At 35.0% G+C, this 25080-nt stretch overlaps 3 protein-coding genes across 6 annotated transcripts; 1 reads left to right on the top strand and 2 right to left on the bottom strand.

The window, feature by feature from the left end:
* Positions 1 to 27: 27 nt before the first annotated feature.
* LOC114740647 (ataxin-7-like protein 3) lies at positions 28 to 3466 on the bottom strand. 4 transcript variants are annotated; one of them, XM_028928838.1, is made up of 5 exons: positions 3317 to 3466; positions 2323 to 2409; positions 806 to 1117; positions 544 to 604; positions 28 to 462 (listed from the first exon to the last, which is right to left on the bottom strand). In XM_028928838.1, the coding sequence occupies exons 2-5, from the start codon at positions 2359 to 2361 to the stop codon at positions 428 to 430; spliced, it is 447 nt and encodes a 148-aa protein (XP_028784671.1). In that variant the 5' UTR covers positions 2362 to 2409; positions 3317 to 3466; the 3' UTR covers positions 28 to 427. The 4 variants fall into 4 exon arrangements, with proteins under 4 accessions (XP_028784671.1, XP_028784667.1, XP_028784668.1 ...); XM_028928834.1 differs by having other exon boundaries at positions 28 to 604; positions 3317 to 3460; XM_028928835.1 differs by lacking the exon at positions 3317 to 3466 and adding an exon at positions 3103 to 3267 and having other exon boundaries at positions 28 to 604.
* A 4917-nt stretch (positions 3467 to 8383) lies between these two features.
* On the bottom strand, positions 8384 to 11107 carry LOC114740646 (probable phytol kinase 3, chloroplastic). Its single transcript, XM_028928833.1, has 6 exons — positions 10726 to 11107; positions 9875 to 9942; positions 9662 to 9793; positions 9199 to 9314; positions 8871 to 8985; positions 8384 to 8776 (listed from the first exon to the last, which is right to left on the bottom strand). The coding sequence occupies exons 1-6, from the start codon at positions 11041 to 11043 to the stop codon at positions 8599 to 8601; spliced, it is 927 nt and encodes a 308-aa protein (XP_028784666.1). The 5' UTR covers positions 11044 to 11107; the 3' UTR covers positions 8384 to 8598.
* Positions 11108 to 23657: 12550 nt separating this feature from the next.
* On the top strand, positions 23658 to 24285 carry LOC114740595 (auxin-induced protein 6B-like). Its single transcript, XM_028928766.1, has one exon. The coding sequence runs from the start codon at positions 23839 to 23841 to the stop codon at positions 24283 to 24285; it is 447 nt and encodes a 148-aa protein (XP_028784599.1). The 5' UTR covers positions 23658 to 23838.
* The last annotated feature ends 795 nt before the right edge of the window (positions 24286 to 25080 follow it).

Genomic DNA, 25080 nt, shown 5'->3' with positions numbered 1-25080 from the left:
CCACAGAATCGAACTCAAAAGCGAAGCTTTGAAATGGAAAATATGATTTCACTCTAGATTAAAGTGGTATCAAGCCCCAGTGAATTTCTATCAAGGGGAATCAATCTCATTTTAGGTTTAGTAAATGTATAACTTAATGTTTTTTTTTTGTGGGGGGGGGGGGGACAAAATCCATAGCTGTCAAACTTCATTCTTTTATCTGTTGCAAACGCGAATTATCAGTCTCTGTAAAGTTGGACATTGCCATGGACATGTACGATCCTCATTCTCAAACTCCAGAATGTCAGCATAAACCATGACATGACTATACCTCCCAATAAAACAGGTTCAGGCTTGGGCAAAGCCTCGACAGACCATGTTGTGCATGGATTGCAACCATCCTTGGCGTTAATCTGCCAACTATTGTACCGCACTGTTTTTCTATGCATCATGGTTCAAACGTCCCATTTGAGTGCTCCTCACCTGCAACACCAGAGTTTCCATTCGCTAGCCGATTCGCACCAGAGGAACTTGAGTAAGGGGAATATGTTGGAGCTTGATTGCCTCGCGAATGCCGGCTCTGTGCTGTGCTACTTCTTGTTACTTTTGGACGAGCTTTCCTGCCCTGAGGTAAAGATGAAAAATAGAGATCAATGATGGGAGAAAAGAAACATACAAAGAACACCAAAATGCTGAAACAGATAACAAGTGTGGGAAAACAAGGCTCAATCATATACAATGAAATGCAATCCCTAGGGATTATGATACGAAACTCATAATTCAATAATGAATGAATGCCGTATACAATTGTGTGGAAGCAAGATACCTTTCCCATGCATTTCTCCAAATGAGGAGCAAACCTCCCAGCAGCGATAGACCGACCACAATTCATGCACTCAAATACTTCACTGGCAACTGAAGGATGGGTTTGTCCAAATATGTCAACCACATACTTTCCATTTATTTCGTTATTGTTACTAGAATCAGCAACCCGGGCTCTGGCTTGTGCTGACAACTTCATTTCTTCTTCCTCCTCTTCTAGATTATGATCAAGACCCAGCCTTGCTATTCTGTGATACTCAGATGCCACATCAACAATGATGGAATCTAGGATATCCCAGAAAAAATGGGATGCGAGCTGCAGGGAATTTCAACACATGCAAGTAAGTATACAAGGTACAAGCTTAAAATGAATTTGACCATCTATAAAGTTTCTATCCACGCATACAAAACTGGTTACTCCAGGTTTTTGCGTATTGGTGTTATTATGCATTACAACAACAAAGCTAGAGTATTATCCAAAGTCATTATTCATTCGTTTAAGCTGGAGGAGGGAAAAAAGCAGGAGTAATGGGCGTGGGAGTATTATTTCTTCCGTCTAACTGCTGCCGCCTGCAAGCTCAAGGCCTAGGGCTGCAAGCATCACATAACCCCATTTCACCAGAGAAATACCAAAGATACAATACCATTATACAAGAATGTTTCGTATATAGCCATTGGATGCTCGATTTTTTCCCCCATTAATTGGATGCTCAGGTTTGAATTCCATACATATAAGAAATTTGATGTTCCACCTCATCAAGGGCTTCTACGCATGGGAAATATAGAATATCGTTGAAGACTACCACCACCACCATCAGACAAGCCCAGGATAAGCTACGAAAGTTCAAACAGTGCCAGAAATGATTTCAAGTACGATGGAACGATTATAAATATAATAAGTATGATGATCAGCATTTTATCTTCCTCATTGGAGCCTTCATTCTAGAAGGGAAATTTAACAGATATATTTCAAAATGACAGCATAATTAAGCAGATTGTGTTACAATAGCGCAACTTCACCACCTCGTAACAGCTAAAGCCATATCCCACAGTCCAAATGGAGAAACAGTCCGGTGAGTTGAGTTCCTCTATTTCTCCATTAGATCATTGCTAACCTCTGCAACCCATGGCCTGGTGTTTGAAACTATTATCTCTCTCTCCATAACAGAGCTTAAGGGAAAGGAGCCATTATTCATGTATTTTGTGTGTCACCAATTCAGCAGTTAAGTTAAAGCCAAAAAAAAAAAGTGAAAATCAATCATAAATTCATAAATGTATCACTAGTAGCGACCAATGAATCCCATTAATAATTTCAGCCAAAAGTGAATTCTCATAATCTCATTGTCATGCATCAGCAAAATCCCGAACAAGCTACTGAGAGTTTCGGTGAAATGATTTGCAACAAAATTCAGCCAGCATGTGAAATATGTTAGGAAGTAGAAGCTTGCGTTGGAATCTCATTTTCTAAACTACTGCCCGGAACGCAGAAACATGTTGTCGATTCAAAATTGAGGTGCAGACCTGTGAATGTGATGTGTTTTCTTCATTAGGAAGTGACATGAGTCTGTGACCAAAGATACTTCTTGGCCCCCAAAAGACGGCCACGACCTGTGAAAGTCAGTAAATAAACACGAGAATATTATTCAATCGCAAATGACATTTTAATAAAGAAAAGAGGATAATAATGTATCGCTAACAAAATACAACACATAGAAAGTAACACAAACATCTGCATGAACTACTTCCACTGATATTGTAACATGCATCTCAAAACTGACAACAAAGAAAAGCTGGACCATAAAATAAAAATTTATGTATATCAACAAGAAAGAAAGGTATATAGTTGCCCGTTTTTGTCAAGTTTGTCTCCTTTATCAGCCAACTTCTTTATCTTTTCTCTTGTCTAAACACAGAAAGTTAGGATGACCATCTAACAAATTCCAGTTTCATATGAATTTCTATTCAGTAGCTCAACGCAACTAATACCCGGTACTGATAATACCTACTTTTAACCTGCCCGACCAAACTACAATATGGGTTGCATTCGAGTTATACATGAGGCACCTTTTCGATATCCAGTTTAACATTATAAAGAACAGGAAAAAAAAATATTTTGATCAGCCTGCAGCAGGTTTATTTGGGCAGAAATGCCATAATTCTTCAATGGGGCGCACAGAACTGGAAAAAGCTATTCATTTTCGTTTCAAAATAAACAAGGGCCATCACCGCAGAGTTATAAATTTAAGCTGCAATAAAACATTTCCAGAATACCGATGACTCATTAACAGAGAAAATCACAACCAGTTTGCGAGCTAGAGCCGGCTAGAAGCTACAAATTTTCAAGATACGGGTATTTCAGGAGAGAGACAGGATTCAAACGAAGATTAATTGTGTAATGAAGGAGTCGAAGACTGAAAGGAGAATAAAAAATTGAAGGGGGCAAAAAAGAAGGAAAGATCGGAACAAGGAGAAAAAGAATCCGCTGTCTGTTTAGAGATCAGGCAAAATTTTACACCTTTCGGAATGGGCTTCACTACAAAAAGCCAGAGGATAGGAAGAAGAGGCAATGATCGTTCTATGATTCAAAATCCCACTTCTGCTCGAGACTGCAATACCACAAGCCGAATTCGTTTATTGATCCCGGGGAAAACAATGAAACGGATCAACGACAATGCCGATTTCATCAAACTCCGTCAAAACGACGGCGTAGTGGGAAATATCCAAGGTTATGTTTGTAGGGTAAACACTTCCATGGTTACATAAAACGATGATACGTGGGCCCCCCTTTTTTTTTTTCACCCCTCTCATTTTTTTTTTTTTGATCTGATTCACCCCTCTCATTGAAAGTTTGGTACGCCAGTATGAAAAATGGAGTTAACGTAACAAATAATGATTAGCGTTTTAAGGTTGGCAAAAAAAAAAAAGACTAGCGGTTTAAGACACATATTGAATATGAGTACTTCTCATTAAAGTATCCAAGTTGAATATTACTTGTGATTAGTGTTTTAAGGTACTAAATATAGATACTTTTTTTAATAAGAATTTGAATATTAACTTATTATGTTACGAGGGATTAATCATATTTGTTAAACATAACCCTTATTGATTCTTTTCGCTTTGACATTGTCATTTTATTTTTGTTTCTTGTCGGGGAAGGATTTTTTTTTTTTGTGTGTATGCGCATCCAGTATTCTGACCAACTCCTTTAAGAATTACAAACCATACTAATCCGTGAATCAAAACTATGAATTTTTAGTTGAGTTAGAACGACTCCTAATCTGACTGCTTAGGAAGCACGTTTCTTCACCTTAGGGGCTCTTAAAATCTATTTCAGTCACATCAACACATGGCTTATTATTCTAAAGGTGCAAATGCCAGCTAAGCCCACGCATATACGCATATAAAAGCCGAGCAAGCCCACGCACGTTGTTGCGGTCAAGAATTTTGCAGCCCAAACTGCTAAAGATGGGCTAACTGGCTGAATCAGCTGACCCCTAATTATTTTCTTAAAGTAAATTGTAAAATGTGTATCCGTAGTCACGATTCAAAAAAATAAATAAATAAATAAATCTTAAGATATTAGTTCATTGAAAAAAATATGTAGGGAGTAATCTGTGCGTTTCATTTTGAGTTTAATGTCCATAAATAAAAAAATTTATTAAAAAAATTCCCTATAACAAAATTCATTGCCTAAAAATACATAAAATTTATACATATACCCAGGTGTATTTTTATTTAGAAACCACACCATTCACGTAAATATCTTTAATATTTGCATGGGATTAGATGAGCTGGGCCTTTCATGCGATAGTTCGATCCACCCAAAATGCCCTTACCAAGAACCCACTCACAAAATTTTCACAACTCAGTCACTATTTTTTAACGCCGAAAAATGTTAACCTTGAACAAAGCTTGATTCATAGATCATTATATGTGATTTATAAATAATGTATCTTAATAGCACTGGGTCTTTAAATCATGAAAAATAACTTTGGTTCAGGTTAATTAACTCATTAAATCAGTGAGTTAATCAAACGAAATTAAACAATTAAATCTTTATATATATATATATATAAGGTAAAACCCATGGATGGAAATTCGGCGGTTGACAAGTAATTGTCAAGAGACAAGAGACGGAGCCCCCGATGTTCCACTGATGCCCTCTACATAATTGCCTAAACAACTCATTGTCCCATGGGAGAAAAATATTGACCTGCCATTTTTGTCCTTCAACCGCTTGACGTTGGCGGGATACTACATTCCTTTGTGTGATAAACATCTGGTATTAAATACTCCCTCCGTTTCTTATTATAAGAGACAAATAACCGAAGTACGTTGATCAAAAAAACAGTTAAAATTAGTTTAAAACAATTAATGTGTAAAAAGTATAATTTTTTTTCTAAAAATGCCCTCATTAATAAGGAGAGAGAGTATGAGAGAGAACAATTAAATTATTAAAAGAAAGAGAAGTGAGAGGGAGAGAGTGTGAATTGGAGACAATAAATATGGGTAAAATAGTAAATCAACACAAAAAAGTAGAGACAACTTGTAAGTGTCTCTTATATATAGGAACATGTCATAAGCATCAAATGTCTCTTATAATAAGGAACGGAGGGAGTAATAACATCATTTAATTTCAATTGAAGCAATATTATAAGGCTGGGATATTTTTATATTATGGTTTTCTTTTTCACTCACAGAAATTAATATCCAAAATAATAAAAGTGCACCTAACATTCTATTTTTTTAATGATACATCTACTATCATGATCTTATTTTTTGTAATGTATCCAGCATCCAGATCCTATTTTTTAGTTACATTTGATACCCTAATTTTTAAGATACTAAATATACTAAAAATAAAATTCAGGTGCAGAATACAGTAAAAAAAAAGGATTAAGTGTTAAATACACTATAAAAAAGATATATGCATGTGAGGGGAAAAAAAAGGAGGGGTTGTTGGATGCACCTTTATCGTATCATTTAAGAGATATTCGAGTCCCTTTCATTTAATTTTGCTGTTGTTAAGAGTTCCGATCATTGTTTATTGAATGTAAACATGTAAATCTATTTTTATTTAAGATGTTATATATATACACAAAATTAATAACTTGATTCTTGGAAGATAAGCTAAGTAAATTGCATTAAATTTTTTTATGTATCTTAATTGCATTTATATCCTTTAGATAAAAGCCAAATTATAATTAAAAGTGATTTTACAGTATACGAAGTAAATATATAATAAGAGTAAAATTATTTTTATTGTAAATTAAACACCCTTTAATTGTTCAACACTTGACATGCATATAATGGAAACTACTTTTTAAATTTATTCTCCATATATGCAATGCAACACTCGTAAGAGCAATAAAAAAAAAATGTTGGAAGACTGGAACACGACAAAATGAGACAAAGCAGAGAAAACAAAATAAGATGCCCCGCCTCGTCCATATTCCAATGGCGACCGCACACCGATAACAACATGTTGATATAGATCGGATATTCCCTCTCAGCTTTAACAAATAATAAACATCTTTGATACAGATTAAAAAAAATAGATAAAACATAAAAACTTAAATTGGTGGAAAATACAAGATTTCAACCTGTCTTGTTATATTTCAGGTGAAAATAAAAAGCCTATCCTATTATATCAACAGTGTACGTGGGAAAGCAACACCCACAAAGTCATCATACTAGCTTCCTATAACATGTTGAGGTGATAAAAAGATATAATGCTCTTCAAATTTTATCGGATATCAAGATTTAAAAAAAATTAGTCTTTTGATCCTATTGTCTTGATTTAATCGTAACCCATTCCCGCTTGTTAAATTTTGAATCAATAGACCCAAGTTCTTATAATTTTGACTCAATTTAAATTTGATTCCTAAATTTTAATTCACTGTGACTTAGTCTTATAGTTTCAAGCATCTAAGACTTTGGCTGTTAAATTTCATGAAAAATAAAAATTTTATTTTCTAAAATATAGAAAACTCTAAATGATTAATAAATTGAGTTGTATTAAGTTAAAATTTAGTTATTAAATTACAATAAAATTAATTTTCCCTTCCTTTTTAAATGAAGCTAAGGCAAGAATGGATAAAAAGACAAATGACCTTTTACTTGCCAACTAAGCGAAAGTAAAGGGATGAAGGAAAAGAGACCGACGTCCTGGGGCATCAAGAAAAGTCAAAGTTTCAAACTTGAAGAAGTGAACATGCATATAAGGATATGAAGGCAGCCCAGAATTAATGGCGCCACCGTTTCTGGTCCAGGCTCTGCCATGTCGGCTCCCTCCCTCAGTCCTCAGCATCAAGAGGGCGAGATTCAGTTCTCTCGCGACAACCACTTCGCTCTTCACGGCTTAATCACTCTGCTCACTGTCGTCCTCGTCTTCTTTCTCTTCATTGTCTTCATCATCATCATCCCTTGCTTGAAGCGTTCTCGTTCTGCTTCTTCCTCTGCTGCTGCCACTTCTGAACCAGAAGCACACGAAGAAGATGAAGATTCCAGAACTCCTTCAACACACAGAGTTGAAGAGAATCTCACTCAGACACAAACGAGTTTCATATCTAACAGTAGTAGCGAAGTTATTAGTGTGAAGTTTCCATTGTAAGAAAGTATTCTTTCTGTGTTTCTCGGGGCAGATTGTTGGCCGAGACTTGAGATTCATGGTGGACAATTTGGCAGTTGGAGATGAGAATAGATGTGATGGGCTTTAATTTCCGCGTCCTCTGCATCTAACCCATATCGGTAATTTGTGGTTATCATTGTTGTGTCCCGCGGGTCCCTTCTCATAAAGCTCCAAAAAGCAACAAGTGCAGCTAGTTCATTAAATCGCACAAAGGATCACATCATTGTATATTTACCTCTTAGCCATTGGATTGCTAGGTACTCTTTGATAAATTTTATGTACGCTTTTGCACTTTCTTTTGTGGGATTTTATATATAAATTTCAAATCCAAATATTTATACAAAATTTACAGGCAACACTATTATGTTCATGTGCAAAGTGATGTGGCAATTCCAATTGATATCTGAGAGATTGTACAGCATTTAATTGGCCCCTCAACACCTTAATTTTAGCAGGGACCTGTCCTGTTGAACAATCACTACAGGAAAGGAGATATTGCAAAGTAGTAATCTTTAATTTAGAGAGCAAAGTTGAAAAAGCAGAAGAACTGGAAATGATGACCTCAAGAATGCATCACAGCGTCCTTAAATAATACTCGTAGAAAATCTCTCCAAAAAAAAACTCATCGTCGCGGCGGGCTGTTTTTGTCTCCGAATACTGGTGGGAAATAAGATGAGGGCATGATCCAAAGCAGCAATAGGTAGAAGTCATTCTGGAATCTGGAAAATTCATTAGCCACTCATAATTAATTAGGGCTCCATCTATCCCTTCCCTAACTTCATCAATTCCTTTGCAAGTATTAGTCCATGGGAACCACTGTCCTTCATCTGGAACTTCCATTAATCACGCTAGCATTATTCGTAATGCATTCCAATAAAACCCACCGTTGGTGAAGCTTTGGAAAACCATAAACGCAAGAAACATAACAAGAACAACCGTCAAGAGATTCAATTTACCATAGAACAGTGGACTGCAAAGGCCCTGTCGAGATGATATTATTGATGGTGAAATCACATACAAGCACCAATCTGATTTAAGTTACAACATCTAGCCAAGACAAGCTACTAAATAATGCAGAGACTGCCATATGACATCTAACTAGAGCTAGATATGGAGAGGACTAATGCCTAAGATTATCTAACTTCATCACTACAATATGCAAGAAATCAGAAGATCATACTTCCCACCAATATGGAAGTGAGAGGAACTGTGAGGTTGTCATCAATCTCTGAGCTAATAGGAAGGGACTCAACCACTGTAGTCGCGATAGACACAATCAAAAAACCTAGAATCATTCTCCAGCTCTGCTCAATATATCCGAATGAGGAAAAATAGTACATATACCTGTCAAAACTTCAATTATTAATATGAAGACAGACCAAGCAGGTTTTCAGTTGAGAGGAAAGTAAAGAGAGCAACATATGTCTGCAAAAGTTACCCAATAGATGCTAAGAATCCAGAAGATGCCATTGCAATTGAACCGGCCAACGACTTGTTTCCGTTGTAGGGTATCTTCTTACTGCCAAACCGCCTCCCAACAATGTCAGCCATACCTGAACAACATGTTAAGAATTATGCCAGGCATCGCCATTTTATAGAATTGAAGGAGTCCAGAGAAAAGAAAAGAAAAGAAAAGAAAAGAATGTCCGGTCTGCTCCACCCTTTTTCTTTTCTTTCTCTTTCCTTATTCAAGTTTCCAGCGCAGCTAAAACATTGCAAGATACAATCATGAGGACAGAAAATATAATTGGCTCTAGCAAAAGTACCATCTCCTGCACACAGATTGCATATTAGAGCAACGGATAAAGGGGAAGTTCTCCAGTACATCGCACAGGCAAAAGTAATAGTTGAGACATAATACAACGGTCCCTTCAGAAGCTCCCTGGTGCAGAGGAAAAACGGAGAAATGAATAGATCAAGGCGTATCAACAAATATTATTTTCATTCTCCACAGAGACAGACTTTAAGAGAACTCACAAGCCAAAAGCGTAACGCAGCTGCTAATCAAAATCATAACCTACTAATTCTTTTTTATTTAAAGCGAGCAATAATATAAGAATCCGCCTAAAAGGTCGTCATATCCATTCCTGACAGGCCTAAATTGACCAGCTTGATCACTTGACAGCAAGAGATTCTGCTGGATTGATTTGACAGTAAAATGGCTAATTATTACAAGTTTTAAAGATTTATATATAGTCTCACTGGCATTAATGTATACAACACTGAAACCTGTAATCTCCAAATCGGCTCATTGATTTTACAGTGGCTTCATCTTTCTGTATACCAAGTCCAATAAGAAGCATCCGAATTATATTGACTCCTGGAACGAAAGCAGCAAAAAGTGGTGCCTGACTCCCCGAACTGTAACAATAGAAGCAAGGACATTTGACAAGGAAAAGTGGGGCTTTGAAATTTTAATATACTCAGTATCTATAAATTTACCTGAATAGTGGCCAGCAGAGCATGAATGCCAGTCCAATGCTTATATGTACAAGTTTCCTATTCAATTTCTGAACACAAAGGAAATAACCGATGAGAAGTCTGCAATATAGAACAAGATAGGTATTAAGAAATAGAGGAAATTAGCACTGATTGGATAACAACCATCAAAGTCAAACATTATATGAAAAACCATGCACCTGACTTTATCCTTGATAGATAGCATTTTGCACAACGCCACAATGAAAAAGAAATGCACTAGTTATTACTTCAGAAATGGAGAATACATTACAAATGGAGTCAAAACTAAAAATTTCTCGTTACAAATTAGCGCCATCGATGCTTCTCTTCCAGTGACAAGAAAATGACAACCTAATTATGAATCAGAAAATCTCCAAGACTCCAACTAAGTATAAACTGTAATAATAAATTACTGCTCAAGTTAAAATTTGACGCTGCTAGGAACATGTTCAGTCCTGTGTCACATTATGCATCACCATGACCATGACAGAAGCCTCTCGCCATCCCTGATATCTTCTTCAAGGAATGAAATTCGCGGTAATTCAAAGGATCTCAGTCCTACACGTCACTTCGATTCTCGTTCATAGATATAACAAAATGTAAAGCAAAGACTATTAGGAGAGTGAGGAATAAGAAGACCCGAGAATATCCTTGGTCCATCTTCAACCAGAATTATAACCGTGAAACGTAGAGGTCAAAGCATTCTCAGCAAAATACCCCCCATGAAAAGTCAACTACTTAAAGGGAACATAGAGAACTATACAGTCAACTAAGTACCTAAACAGACGATTAATTGCGAATTCTAAGCTGAAAGATGAGGGTAGAAATCAGACCTGGTCGAAGATCCCACGCTTTGCGGTCTCTTGCCATAACCTAAGCAAGGAAAGAGCGACGCCGAAGGAAATAGCCGTGGCGTAGACGTCAGAGACGGCGGGATTGTCGTGAAGCATAGAGCCCGGCGACAGGGGAGTCAAAATCCGACGAGAAAGCCTGGTGGGTGCTTCGGGTAAGGGAATGCTGAAACGGAAAGAATGGGAAGAACAGTTGGGTTTGACTTTGGAGAGCAATCCAGAGAAGGGTCTGAGGGGTTTGAGTCGTTTGACGAACTGGAGGTTCGGCGAGGTACCAACTATAGCGTTGCAGCAGAACATGGTAGGTGCTGACGCTCTTCAATGAGCTTTCAATTTCGAAAAGCTCGTGACCCACGAGCTTAGGCTCTGGACTTCCAATGAAATTACCAGTTTTGAAACTACAGCACATGGGGCACCCGATGATATTTTAGTTTTTTTTTTTTTGCCAATAATTTTATTTGGTCTCCCTCTGACACTGGTCCAAGTTTAATCAATAAAAAAATATATTCATTGACCATGTTAATCCCTAAAATTTTACTTTATAAATATTTTATTTAAATCTGGTATTTATTATCTCAAATTGAATTTTAATTTTAAGTTTAATTTCATGATTCGCAGATGAATATTTTCAGTATAATGTCTCATGGATAAAATTAATAAATTATTATCAATAACATATTTAAAAAGTTCGTTATAAATGAAATAAAAAAACATATTATAAACTAAGAATTATGATTGACAATGTATTATGTGATATCAGTATGAGTGGCGTGAAGTTAAGCTTTGAAGTTCTGATTTTTAACTTCAGTAAATGATATTAATAATATATTTGAACAGTTCATGACATGTGAAATTTTAGAAACAAGGAATAGCATTGATGATGGAGAAATTCTTACACGCGTTCGGAGCACCACTTTATCTGTGCTCTGATCAATTAGAATACAATAGGTCACAACATTTTAAAGAAATTCTTGTATGTAAAATTATATTACTTTCAGTTCTAATTATAAAATTTTATTTGTAAATTATAAATGATGTCTTATAATTAGGACCAGAAGTAGTATTAATTAAGAATAGCATTGATAAGGGAGAAATTTATGCATAGCACCACATCATTTCATGCCTGCATGTAAAATTTTAACAACTCAAACATTTTTACACTATGACAGGCTTCTGTTTTTGGGCCAGAATATATAGGTTTCCTTATCCTCTCTTTCTCCTTCCCTCTCCCAGTTATCTTTATTTTAATTTCCCGGACTTAAATAATTTTTATTGGGGGAGAGACACCGAGGGTAACCGCAAAATAAAAAAAAAATCTGTAGCCTCTATACCAAAAAAAAATCTATAACTAACGTTGGTTAGATCTAACGGAAGGGATTAATTTCCTACGATGTAGTGAACTAAGATTCAAATTCACGTTGAGAGAAGTGCTCATATTTAGTACCTGACAATGTGTGACCATTATTTCATAATGATTATAATGACTTAAGGTTGTGTAATTATAAGGAAGACAAATTCAAAAGACATCTATTATGATAGAAAAGTTTGAAACCTGACTGATAAAAGTTGACCATGGTAGAAAAGATAAAACTAGAGTGATAAAAGTCTATCATGGTTAAAAAATGTATACTTATTAACAAGCAAAAATAAAACTATTTTAAGACTAAGGTTAAAGAAATGTCCTGGAGATATGGCAAAATTAAATATAAATGGGGAAACATGTACCACACATGAAGAATACAACAGAGCCTTCAAACTCACTCCTCAAGTGCCTTCCCTCATTTTGAACCTTTTCTCGAAAATGTTAAATTAAAAGGGTGAACACTAACGTCTCAGTAACCTAGAGTTTAATCATGCACATACAAACCTTTACACACAAGTAATGAATATCAGTGATATTAACAACTAATGAAGCAACTTAAATAATCATTTGCAAATGATATAATTAATTTCATGACAATCACAAGTACATCATGTTCACGTGTAATGGATGCTTCTTCTTTTATTGCTCCGTCTAACCTTATTTTGCTAACTGGAACCATAGGATTATTCACAGTTTGGCCCACATACTGGACCAACCAGAGCTACTCCAGTACTTGGGATGTACCCGGTCAAAGGTATAAAACCCAAGCCTAAATGATGGCACCCCTCCTTAAACAGCAAAACCAGGAGGTGTTACTATCCCACATTCCCCCTCTACAAACCTGGACAAGGAAGTATTAAGAAACGGGGCCCTAAAAAGGCCAACCACTTTGCACCAAGTAGAGGCAAACCACGTGGTCACATTTTATCATATATCAATATCATAAACTCCCAAATCGAGCCCCCTATGCATGTCATGAATATGTAACAGATCTAGCATATGCAAGCATGTTTAAAAGGAAATAAATCACTAAACATCTTCACAAAATAACCAAAACATACTCATACTTAAAGGAGAATTCAAATAACATAGAAGATACTACAATTATATCCCTTCATCTTTTCAGTCTTATTTATTTATTTGTATCAAATAAGCCGATAGAGCTATATATATCTATTACAGTCAATATAAATTTAATCATAGATAAAGATTGCACATAGATAAAAAAAAAAACCCAAGTTACCTGGTTTCCTTTAGCTCTTTAGCGGTCAAACAATTGATTTCACACAATGAGGCTCTCAATAAGAATCTACAAGTCACGTATTTACAAAGAAATTAATTTAAAACTCAAAACTACTAGCTATTAATCTTAAGATAATTTTAAGATTATCCTAAAGCTATCCTAATATTTTGAAGTTACTTTAGAAGGTCCAGGATATGTTATATTATCATAATGTAAATTCTATAAATCTTCTTTGCTTAAATCTATGTATTACATACATATTGTTAGAAGTTGGCCATATGCATAAAGATGGAAGCACTTAGAATAAATTTTTGGGTTTCTTTTTTTTATTTCAATTTATAAACAAAGCAATCTTTGATTCGTGTGTGTATATCATTTGAAATCAAAATAAGCATATGATCAATTTATTATAACTATTTTTTAAAATTAATTATATGAGGTATAAATCGTTCTTCCTACCTAAATCATGCCATGTATATATTTATATACGTATGTTATTAAGGAGATCAGTTTATAAGCTTTACAAATAAATAAAGGAGCACATTTGAAAAGCCTAATGGTAACCTTGTAGAAGAAATCATTAATTGGGGCTTGAAGTTAAATAAAGATAATTACTTTACAAGATGTGATGAAAGGAGTTTGTTCCGTGAAAATGTAAAGAGAAAGATCAACATTCACAGGCCATGTTTTGTTTTGACATGATGGAGAGAAAATGATCATTTGAATATGCGTACGCGCACACAAACATATGCATATACACGCATGTCTAGCTTTCAGTTACAATAACACATATAAATTGTGCGGCTAAACTTTTAAAATATGAAAGTTAGTGTACTTGGATCAAGTAAACTTTATCATAAGATTTACATGAGTCTGAAGAAGGGAAGGATAGTAGTGGTGGGATTAATTATACAGGATGGAATGAGAAAAGAAGGAAGAAGAGTTTATTAGCTGTAGAGGAATATGGGTCGCAATCAATATTTGATTGAGGGGCAAAAGAAATATGAGCCATCAATACAATTGATGATCATACAAGCAAACAAGAAACAAAAATAAGGGGTGGAGACGGCATGTAGGAGAGGAGGTGAAAAGGAGGATAGGATCTAGGTTTAAGTGTTTCACTATCATATTATTAGGATATAATTTTATCTTAATTACATATTTTGTTTGTTTCATAAATTAAACAAAATTTAAATGATTTCCTTTTAAGAGTTATCCAAACTAAAATTTAAAATATGATTAGATAATTACCAAGTGGCTCCATAATTATCTAGCCCCGATCTTTGATAATTTTTAATATTTTTAATTATTATTTATCTCTAATAACAATAGATACTTAACTCATTTCTAGTAAATATAACGAAGCTAGGGTAGTACCAATAATATAATACCACACGCACACGGAGTATTTAATTTAGAAAGATATGTTACTTTATATTTATTTACATTTTTGTAATATATTAATGTATAAAAATTAATTTTACAACATATAATTTTTCTCATCAATTTCGATATATCCTTCTTGTTGTCTATTTTATAATTCAATCTTTAAGTCATAAAAAATTGGGACGTTATAATTTTCTCCTCTCTGAAGGAATTTTGTCCCCAAAATTCAACATCTTAATCAATACCCAATAAGTGTTCTTCTTTCATCAATACTTAGTTCTTTATTAAAAATACCTTAAATAAGATTGTTTTTAATAAAAAGATGTCTACGCTTACCAACAACAAATCTGTAGCCCAAACGTAAATGCTAAATGGCCACGGGCCTCAGAAGCCTGGAACGAAACCCCATATCAACAAAACACTGGGCTTTTATTTGCTCAATAATTGGGCCCGAGAATGTCTCTAATTTATAGAGGAGCACACCCAACCGTCACAGCTGAATGATTCCCGCCTAATCTGCCCCATAAAATTAAGGTAATCGCTGCCCTGTGCGTGTTTTTTTCTATAATATTTAAATATTTTATCTGATTTTTGGGGCATCCAGTTTTTTTTCCTCCACTGAATAATCACAAGAAAAAGCTCTGAATGACATGCGTTTCTCTGCAATATAATCCGCTTCAGGCCCATTTACAAGCGAGGATGGATGCTTCAAACGCCAATTGGGCCCTCCGAGGACCCTCACGTTTGTAACCTTCCGAACTAGTTGTTAAAAATTAATTATTAGTGAAAAATCGGCAACTATCCATTGAAGCAGAATCTGAAGCTATGTCCTGGTCCAAAGACCCAACTCGTCTAAAAAATTTTGTTAAAAAAAAAAAATCATAATCTGCCAATAAAAGTTGGTCCAGTTAATAAGAAGTTGACTCATAACTCATAAGATTATGAGTTCAAATCCGCTGTTGATATGATGATCTTATCAGTAAGCAATTTGTAAGCATTTTTATAAGCGTTTTTTGAGTCCAAAAACATATTCTAGTTGTGGCAGCCTAACTCACAGGAACTTTGTTCTGCAAGTACTTTACGAAAACAGGCTTTTAAAGTAGTAAGAATAATTTTTAACCTGCGTTTTTTCAAACTGATTTTTTCGCGGCTTTTAAGTTTTATGGATGAGTTTCATTTTCAAATAGTAATTTGTTCTGCCCAGAAATCAATTTAGTGAAAATTAGTTTACCAGAAGGACTTTTTGAGGTACCAAAATAGTATCAAGCAACCAAGAAAAATGGGAGGTGACAAGAAGATTTCTTGTCACGTTATATTACATAATTGAATAAAAGAAACTTGAAAATCAATCCTCAACATTAACCTTTTCTTTCTTTCTGTCACGGAGGAAAAGTTAAAAATAGAATCATGCTTGACTAATGCATGAAAATAACAGGGTGCTGTATTTTCCGCAAGAAATTATGAGAAAAGACGGGAGCATGATCTGCCAAATTATTCCCACGATAGTGTCATCCAGTGCACCCACCATGTGCGAGACATATAAATATATATATATATATATATATATATATGTAGCTCCTTTGTATTTAACACCCACAGAGATTCTGGTAAAAAAAAAAAACGCCCACAGAGATGAATGAATTGTACTGTGCCGCATAGTCCGGCGTCGTAACGTGATTTCTAGTTTCTGTGCCTATTCTACGTACGAACTGAAGCCGTCCAATCACTATTTTTTAATTAATTTATATCCCTTCGATCCATCTCTGCCCTTCATCCCCCTGATCATAGTTATCTATAAGCGTGTGCGTGAGAGAGAGGGAGAGAGATAATTTCTGGGTCCCCTTTTTTTAATTTTAGTTTCGGTCCTAAGTGATTATAATAATAATTTAATGTATGTTCCAATTGGCGAGAACAATAGAATTATTCATGCACTTGTCGATTGCCAATTCGGCCTAACGTTTCAAAGCTTAAAGTTTATATTGTTACGAGTTCATGATGGTACTATATAAATAGTGGGTCTCATAGACATAAGAGTTAAATCGGGATTCTAAATATAAAATTTTAGTCTATTTTATTTTTTAAATTTATAATGTGTTTTAAAAAATAGGAAGCATTACAATGAGGTTCTATATAAGAAAAAAATTACAAAACAAGTCTCAAAAATTATTATTCTCCATTCTAGAACTTGTTATTACAAGCTGCTCAAGTTGTTATTCGACCTTTTAGTAGTTATGGGACTTGGTTGTAATTCTCCCTAAAAAATATCTCTATTGATTGGTAAGTATTTCTACCTAAATTTAGTTCCAATATATATAATTAAATAAGCGTAATTTAGAAAAGTCAATACTCATTTGTTATAAATAATTAACTTAACTAATTCTTTTAATCTCTTTAAATTAGTTATTTAAATCTTATATCAAGGACTAGAAGTAGTATCATATTCAGTTGATCTGCTCATCATCAGAATAAGAAATTTATGTGTGATCTGACAAAGGGAAGGAAACTTCAGAATAAGAAAGATACTACCTCTAATCATAAATATGAGAGCTACTTTCGGGATTCTAAATATAAAATTTCAGTCTATTTTATTTTTAAAATTTATAATGTGTTTTAAAAAATATCTCTATTGATTAGTAGGTATTTCTATCTAAATTAAATTCTAATATATATGATTAAATAAGGACAAAGAATATTTAGGTCTTATATCAAGGACTAGAAGCAGTATCAGTTGATCTGCTTATCATCACCGTCCATAAAAAGCTCAAGGTAAAGAATATAATTTAGCTAGCTAGCTTTGTGTAGTGGTGGCAAAACTTGTCGGATTTACAGCCACACAGCAGCGATCTGAATACATTAATTGGCGGGTCATTAGATGCCTTCAATTAATATATATTGGTGAGTATGTAATCTGCTAGATTGGATTATGGGTAGGAGAAATAATCCTTTTTGGTGAGTTGGTGAAAATTATTATTGTTATTGTTGTTATTAGTGTGGTTGGAACCGCTAACAAACACGCCGTATGTATGGTCAAGAACACATTGGGATCACATATTCTTATAATATAGTAATATTTTAAGGAATAAATTAGAAGATCGAGGATGTGAGTTTGAAATTTTTAATTAGCTATACATGTTTCCAATAGGTTTCCTTTTTTCAAGGATTAATTTGTTTCTAACCTCGCGGGCTAAAGCTGTTTTGACAATGACGCCCCCTTGATCAACTCGTTCATCAGCCTTTCAACCAAGTTAATGAAGTAATCAAACTTTGACACTTAACCTCCATCTACTGGCTCTAATTATCAAAACTGCACTATTTAAATGTTTGACTCGTTTCATGAGTCCGAGTGACACAAAGCCCAGATTCTAGTTTATTATCGTATCAGTTGGAAAGATCTGTTTTTTTAAGAAACCCTTTCGTAAAGGAACTAGACATGTGGAAGCTCTAATAATTTACCGAGTAGATTAATTACTCTGTACGTTAGTACTGCACGAATCCGTGGGCCTCAGATCCTGGTATAAGTATTGGGAAAATTACAATCGTATATGTATATATGTGCTCCATGCTTCAATTATTATGAGAAGTCAAGAACTGTCGCAACAATATAGGTAACATATAAAACTGTTCGCTATCAAACAAAGCCACCAATATGGCGTATTCGCATATATTACTTTTAAAACTTCATTATTACTCAGAACTACCTGTAAGCATTTTGAATCAGTGAAGAAGATGGACGATATCTACATATGAATGTGTGTGTATCTATATATTTGCTTGTTTTTGTGTTCGCGAATATATATAATTTGCAGTATCTGTGGGCTGGGGGAGGATGGGAGTGACAGTGATAATGTTGATTTTCTGGCGCAAGATAATATATATTTGGAGCAACGAGCTCATAACATGGAGCTTATCCGTCAGGGTATTATTATATATACGCAAAAACCAGTAAGTGCATGAACGTATAAATGAACCAACAAAAAACCCTAGGGAGATTCCAAATATATTTGAGCAGGCTCAAGTGGCCTCACATCTGTAAAGTGATTATATATATACACATATATATGACGAGGGTCTATCTGTGGTGTGTATGACCCTACGAGATCTTATTTTAGTACATGAGACCTCATTTGAGTAGGCTCGAGTGGCCTCCTCTGCAAAACTTTGGGCGCTCGTAGATATGGAATGTATCTTTCTCAGTATATATGAATATGAAAATGATGTGGAAATATGGGCCAAAAAAATAATATAGAAATACATGGAACGTGGCTCTGCGTATTGTTACAAGTTATTATCAAAGTTAAGTATGGACTGTGACAATTGACAGCTATGAAAACATTGGAAGTCTTTCTTTTGTTTGATTTGCGTTACCCTACTACGTTTTTTCTTATATCTATATATTTTAAGTAGGTTTAGCCATTAAATTAGGGTTTTATGTGTCGTCCACGATCTAAGTGTTTTCTTCGTATAGCAAATTGATAAACGTCTTTTTGCTGCCCACGATAGGAGAAAAAAGGGAATAAGAAGGAAATATGGAGGGTCTAGCTCGGCTAGCAAAGTCTTTTTCTGCACGCACCACCGAAAGTCTGATCTGATTCCCATAACACAAAACTGAGCACGCAAAGTTGCAGAATGAATAAATGAAATTAAATTGGAGTGGCTGTAAGATGAAGTCGTAACTTGTAAGTGTCTTTGCCCTATATATCTAGCATTTGGCAGCTACGTACTTAGGGCGCACACACCCACATCTAAGAGGGCTATATGCTCAGGTGGGGTTGGGCTTCAACCTTCATTTCAGTTATTCTAAAAGGCCGCGACATCGCGACAAAAACCAACTGCAAGATCAGTTTATGCTAGCCTATTAATAACTCTATGCTCAGTTTTTAGAACACGCGTCATCCTTTCACTCTTTCAAACGTTATTCATTAAACTAATTAGTGTCGCTTTTCCTTTGATAATTTGGTTTCTTTAATGATCCTGCTTTGTCTTGTAATCATAGTGCATGGAAATAATATATGTGAGGATATAAATAAGAGAGAACAGCTTTTGAAATTACAGATTGGCCGTACTGAAAAGGTGTTAGAGCTTGGGGTCCAATATTACAACGAAGCGCAGCCGAACCTGGACGGCCAAACACTCTGTAAAAGTACCCGCCAATCAACCATAGCCGTTTTCTCGTCCTCACTTCACCACCTTTTTCCCCCCTCTCTTCTTCTTTTTCCATACGCTCAAATTAATGTGGGGACCATTTCACAGAGACTATATTACAGATAAGTTTAGCAGAGGGAAGAAAATATTACTTTATTATTGTGTTAATTATATTATATATATATTCTGGGAAACTGTTTCCGAGAATTCATCAGACGGTTGTTTGGTTAGCAGAAGAAAATTCAGAGAGGGTGGGGCTGTGGGCTCAAATAATGAACCTGTGGCATCTAGAGGAGGATGCATCATGCATGTACTTAGAAGAACATGCAGAAAGTGGACCCCAAATCAGAATTGGCCTGGATACACATTTGACTCTATTATTGTAATGTTGTATACACACACATACACAACACTTTGAAGACTAAATGAGTTATCAGACTAGGTGCTCTCTGAGTGCCGTGTGTCGCAATGCCATTTGATGGGCTTCTCGTTAAATGTTAAATGAAGAAAAATGAAGGAAGTAATCAAGATGAAGATGAAGATTGGACAAAGATGCTCCCATATAGAAAAGCAGGAAGGGGATTAAGAGGGCGCTTTTGGCAGTTTGCTTTTTGAGAATACTAATATAAAAGGGAAAAAAGGGAAAGATGGGACACAGCCGCACATGGGGTTTATGGTGGGATTTGGATTTTGAAGATTGAGAAATGGTTTGGTTTCTGAAACACATCAATATATTAACATTTTGTTTTGGCTGTTTCTTAGTCTTACCTTTATATATTTGAAGATTCCTTTTCGCAAAGCATTTATATATTAAAAAACATAGGTGGCCAGCCTAGCCTTGAGAGCTTCATATATACATGGCATGTCTGTTTCTAGCTAGTTCCTCGTTTTTGTGCTCAGAACTAAGAAATTTTACGGTTTCAGCGGAGTGGTACTGGTCAAGCCAATCATATATGGTAACTGAACTGTTTAAGCTTAAGACATTGTCCATTCGTTGCTCTACCGTTTTAATTAATTAATTAATTAATTGCGGTTTCATATGAGTTTACTTCATAAAACAACAAACAATCACCTTACGCTACTTGCCTGATTAATTAAAACTTATCTCTTCAATTAATCGGCAACGTTGTACTGGTCAGCGTCTTTTTTCTTTTCTTTTTTTTTGGCTCCTACACCTAGCTGCATCGGGCCATTATATTTTATAGCAAAATTATACTCCTCCGAGTTTAGAGTATAAATTATGCCATCAGGTGAGTTTTATATTTAGAGCTGAAAGAGTATATAGTAATATAATGCTTTTCAAGTTTAGTTTATCTTTATAGAAATTAAAGAGCTTGTTTATTTCTTTAGACTCGTGACGTAATTATGTTAGGAAAAATGATAAAAAAAACTAGAAATTTGTAAATACTAAATAAAAAAATGTTAACAAATTTTTTTTGTCATTTACAAATTCAGTGTTATCAAATCTAAATAAAGTGTTGTTATCAATAGTAATTTTTTTTTAACCATTCTCCCGTTACGTTACGCTACTGTAACATTTGACGGATGTCTCTAAGAGACGTGTAATAGTGCTGGGAGATTATGGGGTCAATCCCGCGTGATCCAAGCGCACTTCCCCGGGGGATCATTACATATTGTACGGAGATTACAGGGAGATTGCTCGAAAATGACAAAGAAGTCACGGAAATATTATATAAAAATTACCTGCACAGTCTTTGAAAAGTTTTACAGTATTTTACTTTTTAATTGATCTTAAATTTAAATATAAATCTGAATTTCAAATTATAAGGCCAAAATATAGATTAGTTCTTTAACATTAGTTCTTTAACTTTATATAAGGTTCAATTTGATCTTTTAACTTTAAAAAGCTTACATTTGGTCCTTTAATCCTAAAATCATTAAGCTTCAATGATTTTTTTTTGGTAATAATCATGAATATTTTGAAAATTAAACTTAATATGTTAGTATTTAAGAATATTTTATTAACATTTAAGATCTTAATTTCATTATTTTTTAACAAATTTTTAGGATTAAAGGACTAAAAATATATTTTTTAAAGTTAAGAGACCAAATTGAAATTTTGTACACAATTACAGGATCAAATGTATCTTTTAGTCAAATTATAAATATAAATGATGATTTTTTTATAGAAAATTTAAAAAATTCTCCTTTACAGATTTTTTCGCCCCAAAAAAATGCCTGAGGACTTGGGTCTTTATGCGGATGCAATTTGTTTATAGCGTGTGCAACTATTTACCAGTTCTATATACAACTTTTTTTTTTTGGTAGAAAGTTCTATATACAACTTTAGTTATTATGCGTAAATGTATTACAGTTTATTGGAAAAAATATATTACACTTCATTGACAAAAAAATTATTACATTTTGTCTATAGTTAAATGAAAAAGGTTGCATCCGCTGAAGGTAGATTGCACCTGCGTATTTAATTTTGTAATGGGAATTTTTTCCAACAATTTTTTCAAATCATAATTATTACTCCTCCGGTCCTTAATATAAGATCCATTTAACTAATTTGATTGGATTAAGGAAGTTAGATAAGTTAGTTAATTATAAGAAATGTGGCACATTTTTCCTAAAATACTATAATTATCTTTCTTAATACCTCATTCCTCTTCTACTTGATTATAGTTGATGGAGTATCCATAGGGGTAATTTAGAGAAAATTGATAAATATGATAAATGGGTTTTATATTTAGAATAAAAACCAATTCAATAATTAGGTCCTATATTAAGGACCGGAGGAGTATATCAGTATGGGATGCACTTTTTAAAAGGGCATTTAATTGAGGAAATATTTGAAAAAAAGTTAATTATTATATACATTTAAGTTTTTTCTTGGTTTGCCAGTTAAAATAAACTGAACTTATATTTAGACACGGAAAAAAATATAATAACTATAATTATGCTTGTTTTGCTTACATGCGGATATCTGGAACAAGGATTATTTGTAGACTCATCCAGATCCAATGCCGTGTCAAAAAATTTCGCTCTAACACGAGCAACCGAAAAATCAGCCAGCACTCATGCCGTGTCGCTCTGATTGAACATGTTTATTATTTTCTTAATCCCGTGCGCATGAAAAATCAAGACTGATGGGGCGCTGAGTGACATCAAACAGCTCTTTTTTAAGTGTTTCTAATTATAAAAGTTGTGAGTTATGTTGAAATTTAATACATAACAGTGTTTCAAATCAAACTACTTCTATTAAGAGAATACATATTCCTGATACAAAATATGATAAAAGGGAGCTCTTGAAGCAATGAAGTGGATGACGTACTGGGTCAGAATATATACAGCCAAGTCTTTTTAAACGGGGGTGTTTGCAATGCCTGAAAAGTATTTTTAACAAGTACCTTTGTTTTTTTAAATTGAAACAAATTATTTTATATATTTATTTCGTGTATTATAAAATTATTTTTAAAATTATAGTTGAGTTTCTATTCAAACATTTTCTGAATTGGGATAACCCATAGGGGTTGAGTTCAACGAAACTAGTCTTTTATAAAATAATGAACTAAATTTTAAATTTTTTATGAGAGTTAATAATTTCTCAAATAAGATTGTTTTTAATAAAAAGATACCTATGTCTAAAAAAATTAGATGGGATGATGAAATCATTAATTAGGAAAATTATTAACATAACCAGAATTGGATTACGCGATCCCGCCAATGTTCTTTCTCCTTGTTGTTCTATCATCGTTTGTGAACTTGAATAGTACGTCAACTCTGGCCAAAAAAGGAATAGTACGTCAAGAAATCACTGGCACATGGCGCTCAGGGGCATTAGTTCGTAATTATCTGCGAAATCAAGGGCAGCTTCCCAAACTAGAGCATTATAAAATCCTAAACTCCAACAGGGAAGTAGAATGCAACGGCGAGTGCCACGCAAACAGGACCGCAAACAGAACCAGTGTGCGTCGTTTACCGGTCGCGATCTTCAATGGAAGCCGGGAAATGCAGCAAAATCCGGTGCATTGTCAGGCTGCGCCAGATGCTACGACGGTGGCGCAATAAGGCACGCATGTCCTCGGCGAACGGCGTTCCGTTGGATGTCCCGCCTGGCCACGTGGCGGTCCGGGTCGGCAGAGACTGTGTTAGGAGGCATGTGATGAAGGCCAGCTACCTGAACCACCCCTTCTTCAATAAGCTACTGAGTCAAGTGGAGGAGGAGTACGGATTCTCCAACACCGGACCGCTCTCCATTCCATGCGACGAAGAAACCTTCCAAGAAGTTCTCCGGTTTGTTTCCAGGGCTGACTCTGGCAAATCGGCCCGGTTCCGTAACCTCGACGAGTTTCACAGGTATTGCCATGAGGGTTTGAGGAACAACCTCGAAGTCTGGCAAGAATATCGACCGCTGCTTCATGGGTTCACTTCTGCTCAATGATTCGAAAAGGGAAGGGTTCGATTCTGAGATCCATGGACTTCTTTCGCGAGGCGAATTTCGTGATCTGGAATTAGATCCAGTGAGTAGCAGGAGCTGAGCAAGCTTGTCAGGGCAAAGCAAAGCCGGTGCCGGCGGGTGGAACTGTGGGCTTTATGAGGGCCATCGGAGTTTCCGATGGCAAGCTCGTTCGAAATTTTTTCGGAACGGAACAACTGACAATGTTTGGAGATCCTCATACCCATTGTCTTTGATCGGAATTCTTGTGGAGCCTCCCGCTCGCCAAGGAACTCGAGTGCTCGATTCACAATAGCTAATCACTGTAATGAGCCCCAGAACGGCGAGGAGATAAAGATTAAAGAGGCACGAGTTATCTTTACAACAGCTAATTCTCTGGGGCGAACATCAATGACGCTATTTTTGTAAATATCATTTTTTTTGGAGGAAATTTTATTGATGATGAGAATCAGTTAAACTGTAGATAAATTTGAATTTTCAAGTCTTTAAACCATGGGCAATGGCTTCATTTCAGTGGCTGTGTTCTTTTTACTATCTTTTCAGCCGTTCCAATAGTTAAAAGGCGGCGCCTTTCTTGAAAGCAAAACAGGGGAAGGCCTCCCATAGCTTTGTTACAGAGTGGTCTCTGTTTCCCCTGATTCCAGACTTCCAGATAGTTGATATGTGACAAATGACAATCTTCCAGCACACAAAGTAAAATGAAATTAAACTTTATTACTACGTCAATGGAGTCATTGCCAATTTGCAATTCGTTGCTGGATAATAGTTGCAACTAGAAAG

Source organism: Neltuma alba, unplaced genomic scaffold (assembly GCF_004799145.2).
Source record: "Neltuma alba isolate B1F8T4 unplaced genomic scaffold, ASM479914v2 tig00003186_pilon, whole genome shotgun sequence".
Lineage (NCBI taxonomy): Eukaryota > Viridiplantae > Streptophyta > Magnoliopsida > Fabales > Fabaceae > Neltuma > Neltuma alba.
The sequence above is the reverse complement of the archived record's forward strand: the minus strand, read 5'-3'. Positions and strand labels throughout refer to the sequence as shown.